This window comes from Gopherus flavomarginatus, chromosome 1 (genome assembly GCF_025201925.1).
Source record: "Gopherus flavomarginatus isolate rGopFla2 chromosome 1, rGopFla2.mat.asm, whole genome shotgun sequence".
In the NCBI taxonomy this organism is placed as follows: domain Eukaryota; kingdom Metazoa; phylum Chordata; order Testudines; family Testudinidae; genus Gopherus; species Gopherus flavomarginatus.
The window spans coordinates 106,327,699-106,339,967 of record NC_066617.1 but is presented as its reverse complement, the minus strand read 5'-3'; the positions used below and the strand labels follow the sequence as shown (position 1 = coordinate 106,339,967).

General features: G+C 46.0%; 1 protein-coding gene across 1 annotated transcript in view; it reads left to right on the top strand.

The window, feature by feature from the left end:
• Positions 1–12,269, top strand: part of STAB2 (stabilin 2) — a 153,146-nt gene that overhangs the window by 97,001 nt on the left and 43,876 nt on the right. Inside the window, exons 40-42 of the mRNA XM_050946424.1 lie at positions 975–1,020; positions 9,048–9,124; positions 11,189–11,314. Of these exons, the coding sequence (XP_050802381.1) occupies positions 975–1,020; positions 9,048–9,124; positions 11,189–11,314 (249 nt within the window). The remainder of the gene's footprint in view (positions 1–974; positions 1,021–9,047; positions 9,125–11,188; positions 11,315–12,269) is intronic.

Here is a 12,269-nt window from a genome sequence, read left to right as displayed (position 1 = left end):
AATACAATAAATAGTCATATATTCAACAAAACAACAGGCGCAGAAGAGACAAAAACCAGTGCCCAGATGTTCCTGATGCAGATGCAATACTGAGCTAAGGAAAAACATCAATACACTAATGGTGAAATACCCCTGTGCAGCAGGCAGCACAAGGCCTATGTGCCACTCAAGTCTCACTAATGCTTTATTTTGGGGGCTTAAATGGACCTTGAGTGGTGCATAGCCCTTGTGCTATCTCTCTGCACAGAGGTGAATCCTACCCCAAGGTAGGCAGAGGGGGAGAAGAGAGAGATTTTAGAGTGAAGTTTAAAATGGGAGAATGAAATTAGATACAATGAGTTGGGATAATGAAGCCAATAGCTGTATTTCACAGTTAGGCTTGTGAAATAGGCTTGACAGAATAGAAAAATTAAAAGAACGAGTATGGCTCTCTTCCTCATCTTTGATTAGCAATGGAACTCCCTGAGGGAGGATGGGCCAAACCGGCGGAACTGTGTAGAGATAAATCACTGATGACTTTTGTGACATCAGTATGTAAATGTACTGTAACCCATAATTTACACTGCTTTGATGCCTTTGTGCACCTTTCAGCTTTACTTTTACTGCTTATATAACAATTATGGTAACAGTTTTCCTTTAATTTTTTTTAAATAAGTAAAATGACAGGGATGAAATGCAACCCTAGTCAGGTGCATCACTTTCATCCCACGTACCTCCCAAAATAGGACATCAGGAGTGCATAGCCTACACAGGGAAGACTTTCACCCTTACTCACATTGGGCAGTCCCTTATTCCAAGCATTCCCAGGGATTTCGTTGGAAAATAAGGCATTATTTAGTACAAGGATGACAGCAGCTGACCTTGCATAAGGAAAATGAAGGGGAAGAGTTTGAAACCACAAAAAGGGGTAAAGGAACTTATAGTTTTAGAATGTTGACATGCAAGGGTATAAACGTTCATTTTGTCTCTTCCAGAAATCAAAGATGATGCCTGTAACAGTACATGCCACACCAGTGCTAAGTATGTATGAAATCCAGCCACTTTGAGAGTCGTTCTCATAGTATAATGTGAATGTTCTTCATTTTTATGTTCCATATTTCCCCATCATCTAAACAGATTGCGAATATTCTCCTATTTTGTCTTGTTCAATAATTAATTGTCCCAAGTTTAGATCACTTCCTATGCTTCCCATTTTTAGCACAGTTTTGCAGCACTTTGCAAAGAGAATATAATAGTGACAGGCCAACCTTAAAAGTTCAGTATCCACACATTAACAGAGAAAAGACATTTTCAAAGGAGCAAGTCTCAACCAAAACTAAGCAGTTAAGCCCAGATTTTTTAGAGGTACTTACACATTGCTCGGCTCAGTGTTGCAAGTTCTATCATTAGACAGCTACATCCTGTTTTCAGACGTGAGGTAGGTACTTGGGGGCTAGATTCGAAAGTGAACTTAGCACTGTGTCACCACGCCTAACTTTTAAGCACCTAGAAAATCACTGGGATTCACTGAGCTTGAGTTCGGTGCTTGGCTTCCTATCCAATGAATGTGGACATACGAACATAAGAATAGTCTGACCCTGTATGGCCAAAGGTCCATCCAGATCAGTATCCTGTCTGCCAACAGTGGCCGATGCCAAGTGCTTCAGAGGGAGTGAACCTAATGATAAAGTGATCTCTCTCCTGCCATCCATCTCCACCCTCTGATAAACAGAGGTTACAGACGCCATTCCTTACCCATCCTGGGTAATAGCCATCGATGGACCTAACATCCATGAATTCATCTAGTTCTTTTTTAAACCCTATATAGTCCTATATATGGAGAGACAGCTGTCTAAAAATGGGATTCACAAAATTCACCATCCTAGATGGCTCCCTGCCTACGCTAGCCAATGGGAGATGCCCCAGGGTGCGTGCTAAGCCCTGCCCCGCTCAGTGCCTAAATCCAGGGTAGAGAGATATAGCTCCGTCTGCTTGAGATCCTCAGCTGCATACCCTCTCTTGGCGTTAGGTACCTTCGCTGGAGGCTCACCTCCCTCATAACTTTTAGCCCAGTGGTTAGGGTACTCCCCTGGAATGTGAACAATCCACCCCTCCCCCCCACTGTTGCTAAGGAGAAGATATCTGAACAGGGCTCTGCCACCTTTCAGGTGAGTGCCCTAACCATGGGGCTATGGAATATTTTGAGGTAGCGCTACCACAGTCTTTCTTGTTGAGGCTGTTCCACTATGGATTAAGTCATTTAAAAAGTCATTGGAGCTGGGAGACTGGATTCCCAGTGGACCACCAGACTACAGATTCATTCCCACACTTTCTCTCTGATCCAATGACTCCCATTATTATGGACAGCCCTGTCTCAGAATAATCTATAGCACAGTGACCAGGGGACTCAACTGAGCACTGTCAGATCCCTGTTCAAATCTCTTCTCCCCCCTAAGGGGGACTTGAACCAGGGGTCTCCTATATCCCCGCTGAGTACCCTAACCACTGGGCTAAAAGTTACAGAAGATCACTGCCTCTTCCTCACATCCCCCACTGTTTTCTGTGCTCTTGCCAGCATGGCCTGATCTGGTATGCAGCCTCTAAACGTGCCTATAGGATTGGGCCTTGCAGGCGAGTTAGGTAGAGGAGCACCTGTCTTGAAGATTCATGAAGAACACAGGGGCTTAGGTGTCCAAAAACCCAGCATAGGGCTGAAGAGACACACCTAGGGAACTTTTACTTTAATGTTGGTACTGAACAAGTTTCTATGCCTACAGAGTTAGGTGGCAGCTGAGCGAGGGTTTTATGAACCCCAGCAAGGTTGGATTCTGGGATTTAGGCATCTAAAGTGGCAGTTGGGCATCTAAGTCCTTCTGTGAATCTAGCCACTGGGAGCCTAAATCTTATGAAAGTCAATGGGACTTGGGCTTCTGAGTGCCTAAGCCACTTTTGAAAATGGAACTTAGCTGTCTAAGGCTTTGTCTACACTGGCAAGTGAACAACAAGGGGTCTGTTGTGCAGAGGTGTTAAAAAAAAAACACTCCCTCAAAAGACAAAAGCGTTGCCAATGACAGGCACTGGTTTGAACAGCACTTTGTCGGCAGGAACGCTCTCCAGCCAACAACGCTAACGCCGCTCATTAGCAGTGGACATTTGTTGTCAGCTCTCTTCTGCTGACAAACAGCAGCTACACCGCGCGCCTTTGAGCGGCACGGCGGTAGCGGCACAGCCATGTTGCACAGTAGTGTTGACACAGCCTATGTCACTTAAGAATATAAGAACAGCCGTACCGGGTCAGACCAAAGGTCCATCTAGCCCAGTGTCTGTCTACCAACAGTGGCCAATGCCAGGTACCCCAGAGGCAGTGAAGCTAACAGGCAATGATCAAGTGATCTCTCTCCTGCCATCGATCTCCATCCTCTGGTGAACAGAGGCTAGGGACACCATTCTTTACCCTTCCTGGCTAATAGCCATTTATGGACTTAGCCACCATGAATTTATCCAGTTCCCTTTTAAACATTGTTATAGTCCCAGCCTTAATTTATTATTATTATTAAGCCTTGCAATGGTGAGTGGAGCAATACCTAAATTCCTTTAGAAATCTGGGCTTTACTGTGAGGAATTCAGCCTGACACTATACACCCGGAGAGATGCTGGCTAATTTATCTTAGACTTTCAGACAGCAAAGAAGATATTTTGGAAGTTCACCACTTATGTGCTGACTGCGTATTATAAGACGATCAGGAAAACAGGAACAGAGAGCCCCAAACACCTACAGCTTCTTTGCTGGCAGCTCCATTTAAATATTTATCCCATCTGCTTTTTATAGCTCTACTGTTTAGTAAGACTTTAGGGAAAAGTTAAATTAAGATCTGGACAGCAGAGTTTGACTTTAGTAGTCTACCCTTCCTCTATGTATAGGTGCCGAGTCCATGGGTGCTCCAGGAGCACCCACGTAAAAAAATTAGTGGATGCTCAGCACCCATAGGCAGCCCCACTGATCAGCTCCTCCCCCCGGTGCCTCCCGTCCACCAGCGGCCCTGCCAATCAGCTCCTCCGTCTCCCTCCCAGTGCCTACCCCCCACCAGCAATCAGCTGTGCAGCGATGTGCAGGAGGTGCTGGGGGGAGGAGGAGGAGCGGAAGCGGGAGATGGCAGAACAAGGCAGGAAGGGGCATGAGTGGGAAGAGGCGGGGCAGCAGCAGGAAGAGGTGGGGTGGAGTGGGGCCGTGGGGGAAGGGTAGCTTGGGGGCAGAGCAGGGATTGAGCACCCCCAGAGAAAGGAGGAAGATGGTGTCTGTGCCTCCATGTGTTGAATTTGAAGTGATGTACTGAATTTCCATGCATGTTAGAGGAGCATAATACCAGAGTGATGGTCTGGCTTGTGATTACAAGAGCAGAATTCCATCTACCCTTGTGTAAGCCTTCTGCCAGGTGGAGTTGGCTGCAACAAGAGCCGTGTTCAATATATAGGGGCACCTCTTAACAATCCAAAACAGAACCAGCTTGAGCCCCGACCCAGTAATCTGGGAAAATCCCTGCACACCTCTAAGAGCCCATATTTCCCCAAACGCAAGTACTGAGTCTGTGTATACCAAAAGAAAACTTTTATTAAAAGGGAGAGGGAACCTAGCATTAATCTAGGAAAACACCACAACCATAATTCAAAAGCACAGAACCATAAGCAAACACTCATCCCACAATACATTGGGCAGTGCCCTTTGCATCAGTTTCCCACCCTGCATTCAATATTAAAGTGAATTGTAATCCCAAATCAGCCAAAATTGATCTGTTTGGCAAGCAGATCCGTCTGCTGAACACCTAGGCAGAGCAGATGTGTCTATGCAACTACAGTCTGCTCCTGACATCTTTTCCCACAGTGCATCGCTAGACGTCAAGGGAGAGCTCATTCAAACCCTGCTTATACATGCTAGTTCATTACTGTTTTATCTTACACGTACAGGACTAAATTTTCAAAACTAGACTTTAATTAGAGGCATTGAAATGGTTATCCAGTTTGGGGCCTCTGCATTTCTAGTGTCCCAAAAAAGGGCACTTAAGCACAAAAATCGAGTATACAGACATGCAACTTCTAGATATGCATATAGATAAGTATGTGTGCACACAGCAGAAATTCTAGATGCCTAAAATTAGAGGTTAGGATGAAGTTCCTTTAAAGTCTTGGCATTTTGCAGTTTAATTCATAGCATTACTATAACTAGGTCCTTTTTCAAGATTGCATGTCCATTTGCTTTTTGCAAGCATTACAGTCAAAGATACCGTGCATCATCATATCTGCCCTCCTTCTCCTTCCTTCTCCCTCTCCCCCTCAATGATTCCATTTCCCCATCCTTCTTACCATCATTCCTCTGCAGTTCTTACCAGCTCTACCTACCCCTCTTCCCCTTTCCACCTTTATCTCTTTCCTCTTCAGATCCAGATCCCACATCCAGACCCTCCTCGGTCTCCTCCTCCTCCTGCTGCTCCTCATTTCTGGTGACATTTGCTCCAGCCCTGGTGCTTCCTCCATCTCCACCCTCTCCATTCCCATACCAATCTTTGCCACCACCTCCGTCCATCGGCAGTCATCATTCCTAACCTCTCATCCATGCCCCTTCCTCCTCTTCTCTTGCTGTCTCTGGAATGCCTACTCCATCTCTCCAAAAAACTTCACAGCCAATCACAACTTCTGTATATCTCGCTCCCTGCAGTTCCTGGCTCTGGCAGATGAAGGGGTCCAGGGCTCTGACACTGCCTCTGCAGCTGCTTTCTTCTTATGGAGGCCTCCCCTTCACTCATACTTCCTGCCCTGGATTAGACAGTGGTGGGGGTGTTGGGCTTCCCCTCTCCCATTCTTGCCCCTACTAACCCCTTCTTCCTTCGCCTTCCCACTCTTTCTCCTCCTTTGAATAGCACTGCACCCAACTCTTCTCTCCTCTCTTCCTCCATGTTGCTGTCATCTACTGTCCATCCAACTCCTTCCTATGAGCCCCCCTCCCCCATCCCTCAGCCATTCTATGACTTCCAGTCCATCAGGACTGATGATTTCTCATCTGTTATCAGCCATCTCCTCCCTGCCCTCTCTTTCCTTTCTGCCATTGACAGGGCTGTTGATTCTCTCCATTCCTCACCCTTGACTTCTTTGCCTCTCTCCCATTGCAAGGTCCACCCTGTCAGCCCCTAGTCCTGGATCATCCCCAACATCCACTTCCTCAGCTTCTGTTCTCATATTGCAGAGCACCTCTCCTGGAAATCCTGTGACGGAGCTGACTTCTTCCTCTACAAATTTATTCTCTCCTCCCTCAGTTCTGCCATCTTCCTTGATAAACAACTTTACTTTCCAGCTTAATTTAATACCATGCCCACAGCCCTCACGTGCCTCTCTATCTACTGCCTCATCACTCATCTCTCTGTCATCTCTAAGCTCATTGAACATGCTGTTTACAATTGCTGTCTGGCATTCCTGTCCTCCAATTCATCCTAGACCCTCTCCAATCCAGCTTCCACCCGTTGCATTCCACTGCAACCATTCTCACCAAAATCTCTAATGACCATGTCTTAGCCAAAGCTCAAAACAAGTACTCCATCCTCATCCGCCTTGACTTCTCAGCTGCCTTTACCATGATCAACCATGCTCTTCTTCTTGAAAGCTTGTCCTCCATTGGTTTCCATGACTGTTCTCTCATAGTTCTCTTCCTACCTCTCTAATTGTTCCTTCAGAGGATCCTTCTCATTACCCCTCCAGCTTTCTGTGGTGGTTCCACAGGGCCATATCCTTGCTCCCCTTTTCTTCTCCTGCTACACTTATCTTTGGGTACTCTCATCCATATACCCAAATTCAACTACCATCTCTGTGCTGATGACTCACAGGTCTTTCTGTTTACTTCAGCTCTATCTCCTGTCCAAACTAAAATTTCAGCCTGTCTCTCTGCTATTTCCTCATGGCTGTCTAGCCATCAGCTCAAGTTAAACATGTTGCCTCACTCCATTCAGAATATTGCTGCAAAGAACATTTTGCTAGCCCGTCACTTTGACCATGTCACTCCACTTGTTGAATTCCTCCCCAGGCTTCCCCTTCTGTGTTGCATCGAACAATGTATTTACTATCAAGGCCCTTCACAGTCTATCCCTATTCTACCTATCTCTCATTTGCTTTCAAGACAGAATCATAGAGTTTAAGGCTAGCAGAGACAACCAGATCATCCCCTCTGACTTCCTGTACCTCACAGGCCACCAACACCACCCAGACACTAAACCCAACAATTGAAATCAAACCAAAGAGAACAGCAGAGACCAAGGTGCACCAGTGCCTGAGCCCCCACAATGGCAGGAAAATGATTAAGTGAGATGTACCCAGATAATCCTGGCAAGTGACCAGCACCCACATGCTGCAGAGGAAGACAAAAGAAAACCCAAGGACACTGTCAATCTGACCTGGGGGGAAAATTCCTTCCCGACTGCACATATGGTGATCAGTTAGACACTGAGCATGTCAGCAAGAACCAGCCAGCCAAGCACCTGAGAAAAACAGCGCTCCATCCACCTCACAGAACTGGCCTGCATAGGGTTGCCAACTTTCCAGTTTTTTTAAAACTGGACACTACAAGCCCCCACATCTATCGATCATTCCCCTCTCCCCTAGGACTCACCTGCCATCTGCAGAGACAGACTGGGATGAGCTGACGTGGAGCCTGCCTGCTTGCCCAATTGGGGCACAGCAGGGCAGAGGGGGGGTCAATCCCCAGAGCAAGGGGCCAGAGGCAACTGGGACATGGCAGGGCAGGGATCATCCCTGGAGCGAGGAGCCAGAGAGAGTTGGGGCCTGGGCCACCTGGCTGAAAAAGCAATACCTATGTCCTCTCCACCGAAGTTGGGGACCAGTTCCTAAGCTTCTTTCCAGTCCATCAGCTAAGCTCCTCCAGCAAAAGCTGCTCTTCCCACCCTTCTGGCAGTGGAGGCTGGTCACTGCGATAACTAGACTTTTGGTGTCCAGTCAGCAGTACTGACTGAACACTGCACAGATCCCCTCTTGACCAGACTTTCTGTTCAAAAACCTGATACCTGGCAACCCTAAGCCCTCCCTGTCCAAGGTCCCATCTCCAGCCATTGCCCGCTGATGCTTCAGAGGAAGGAGTCAAAAAACCCTCCCAGAATACACTGCAGGGGGGAATGCCCTTCTGACCCCCTGTAGGTGGCTATCTGAAACCCTGAAGCATGAGCTATAAGGTCTGTCTGCACTGCGATTAAACACTCACCGCTGGCCTGTGTCAGCTGACTTGGGGTAATGGGTCTTGGGCTGCAGGGCTGTAAAATTGTGGTGTAGACATTCAAGTGTAGACATTCCAAACTCTGGGCCACTCCCCAATCGTGGGGTCCCAGGGCTCATGCTCTAGCCTGAGCTGGAACATCTGTATCACAGTTTGACAGCCCCATAGCCCAAGTCTCACAAGCCCAAGTTAGCTGACATGGGCCATCTGCAGGTGTTTTACTGTAGTATAGACATACCCTTAGGAACATTAAAATATAAACCAGAAGTGAGCCCCAGAGCTGTTGAGCCCTCTTTCTACCATCGCAAATAACCCTGTCATACAACTGCACTCAATTGCATTGTTGGCCAATTGTGCAAGCCTCTATCACTACCTGTGAACAACCTTCGTCCAGGCTGCCCCTCACACTCAGGAGAGGCTCCCCATAAATATCTGAAAAATTCACTCTTTAGCTTCTTCAAAACCCTGCTTAAAACTCTCCTTTTTTGTGCTGCCTACTAAAAACAATGGTTAGACCACTGGTGTGCTGAGACTACTGCCTATCATGCTGACCAGCATTGTCTCATTGTTTCTTTGTCCTCCCCTGTATCCATCTGTTGTCTCTTGTCTAATCTTTAGATTGCAAGCTCCTTGGGGCAAAGCCCTTTTCTTGTTCACAGATGTACAACACCGATCACAATGGGGTCCAAGGTGCCATGATATTACAAAAAATAATCATAATAAAGCTACAGTGGAGCAGCAATGATAATACAGAGCACCTGCTGATTTCTAATATACCACCTTCCTCCTTTCTCCGTTCTAGCTGCCTCCTCAAGCCTGGTGGCACTGCATATTGCAAGTGTGCAGCTGGCTTTACAGGGAACGGAACGCACTGTGCAGGCAAGTGGGCTTTGTTTTCTACCTATTCAAAGAATGTGCTTGAAGTACTTGGTGTTCACTGTGAAACAGAAGAGCTGTTGAGAGATGCACGTTTCCACACAGGAAGTGAAAAGAGGACTTGCTGCCAGTTTGTTCAAAATGAATGGACTGCAACAGGTGCAGATTCAGAAAAACAAAGGACTAGAAATCCCTTAGATACAGTATATTGTGTTAAGGGGAAAGAACGGGGAAGAGGGAACACACTGTGCACAACTGGAGCTGTGTTAGTTCTGGAGCAGTGAACCTGGATTATGTCTGTTCTTTTTTTTCTGACCCAGTTTAGTAAACATAGGCTGATTGGAGGTACAGTAGCACTTCTGGCTAGTCCTGTGGTTTTGTCCATTTTCTGAATTAATGTAAATTTGTGGCGATTAACTAAAACTGCTCTATGGATAGCCTAAGAAAGGGGCAATTGCAGTTAATCCCAGGTGTTCTTTGGAAAGTGTGGAAAATCCCGATTTATGAAACAGACTGTTTCCTTCTGCAGTGTGCGTAATTAAATCCCTAATCCTTATCTGATTAAAATAATGCCCTTTGGAACAATAGAGTATTTGTCTAACCACGCTGGATAGCACTGTCCTGATGCCAAATTCTAACCCCTGCTTTGCAACACCCTAGCAGCACAAATCAGACAGAAAGCCAGTTTAATCTGTTACTGGGAAATTCCCCATATGTAGGGAGCATCTAGGGTGGCATAGAACCAGCCTAAGGCTCTATTCCACTTACTGTTGGCCCCTGGTGTAAGGGCTTTCCTGAGAAAAAGGAGTTATGGGTCAACTTGCCAGTCCACTATGGTCTGGTTATTCTAGCTACTGGAACAGCTCATTGACATCATGAGTAGCAGGGTGTAAATTTAAGCAGCTGTTACACTGCTCTAATTTGCACAGGTTCCCTACCCACCTTTGCACCACCCAGTACAGCTCAAAATCTGGGAGAACTGAGAAAATGGCAAGAATTTCTATCTGAATAATCAAAGTTCTGCAGAACCTAGATGTATTGAGACCCTTATGTTTATGCTATCTTGGCCTTCATCTCTCTCCTGATGGGGACTTTCTGCCACAGTCAGGCTGGGTGATCTGATAGGGCTGTCCATGTCGAAAACACTATATTCTGTTTCAGTGGTTGAAAACACTATATCTTACATTGGTGTGAGTACAGTGTTTTTGAACATTAATAGAAAACTGTGAAAGTGTTTTTAGCAGAAAAGTCCATTGGCCAAGTAGAATGGGCTCATTTCTACCAAACAAGAGCCGGGGGTGGGGGCGCTGATTCCTATGCCCAGCCTCTGACTCAGTAGGCTGGTAATGACAAGGAAATCTATGCACTGTAGAAGCAACACACTCACCAATGGGTAATCCAAGGACTCTCTAGGATTGCCAGGATCACCCTGGCCTCCTTCAACAGAGGGATGTTTGATTCTAAATGGGGAGGTGTAGCAGAGTTGCCAGATGTGGGAGTCCAGCAGCTGTGCCTCAGTTTCCCTTTTGCATTCTTCAGCCTATTCTAGCCACAAGAATGTCCTCAAGATCCAGATAAGACACCTTTTAAGAGTCTAACAACTCTCAGGGTCAAAGTTCCTTTAACACATCCAAGTGATATGACTAGCACTCTCAGGCTCACTTTCCTTTTCAGTGCCAGGGCAGGGTTTACATCCCATCACAGGAGGTCTAAACTTTTCCAAACTAAGGAAAAGTTGGAAGGATCCCCGTAATCCCACGAAACATGTGGCAGGCCCTCTCTTTATTATTCGTAGTTAGACTAGGCAGCATTGGAGGATGGGAACTTCTGAAGAACTAATCACAGTTGACTTATTTTTCCACATTAGAAATGCACTTTCCCCTTTTCCTATTGCAGTTTATAAGAAATATGTATAAGATTCTAATTACATTGGAGGACTCTTAAATCAGAGTTTGTCTAGGAAATATCACTGCATTCCTTTACCTTTGAAGACATAACAAAGGTTAGTTAATCTGCCAATAAAGAAATTAAGCACATTGATTTTATTTTTTGTTTCCCATTATACAGCTATTGACGCATGTGAGACCAGCAATGGTGGCTGTTCTGTCAAAGCAGAGTGTAGAAAAACTACTCCAGGAAACAGAGTATGCATTTGTACAGCTGGGTACACTGGAGATGGAATAGTCTGCCTTGGTGAGTGATCACTAGATCAGGGCACTTGTCATAAGACAGGAAATTGGTACAATGATGTCTCCACAATGTATGTACTGTGTATCTTAATGCTGTATGGTGTCCACTGTGCATGTGATGGCTCCCCAAAGATATATTTCTCTACACACACACACACATATTCCCTTACCTTGGGACAAACTATAAGACACTTTAAAAGGAAATGCAAAATTCAAGTATCTCCAGAACAAAATGACTCCTCTGAAATCATAACAGTGAATTGCCCCTTAGACCTAACAGTCCTAACATTCAGGTCACTGCTTGAAAGGGCTGATGCAAAGCTCACTGAAGTCAAAGACTCTCACCGATTTCAGTGGTCACTTTGGATAAGGCCTTAGGCCCTATATCCATCCAAGGAAAGGGAAAAAGACTTGGGCCTGGTCTACAGTAGAAATTAGGTCACTATAACTACATTGCTCAGGGGTATGAAAAATCCACACTCTTGAGTGATGTAGTTAAACCGACCTAACATCTCCTGTAGACAGGGCTCTGTCAATGGGAGAATTCTTCTGTCAACATAGGCTTGGTCTACACTACGTGTTCAAACCGATTTTAGCAGCGTTAAACCGATTTAACGCTGTACCCGTCCACACTAAGAGGCCATTTATATCGATATAAAGGGCTCTTTAAATCAGTTTCTGTACTCCTCCCCGACGAGAGGAGTAGCGCTAAAATCAGTATTACCATATCGGATTAGGGTGGCCGCAAATCGACGGTATTGGCCTCCTGGCAGTATCCCACAGTGCACCACTGTGACCGCTCTGGACAGCAATCTCAACTCAGATGCAGTGGCCAGGTAAACAGGAAAAGCCCCGCAAAATTTTGATTTTCATTTCCTGTTTGCCCAGCTTGGAGCTCTGATCAGCACGGGTGGCAATGCAATCCCAAATCCAAAAAGAGCTGCAGCATGGACCGTACG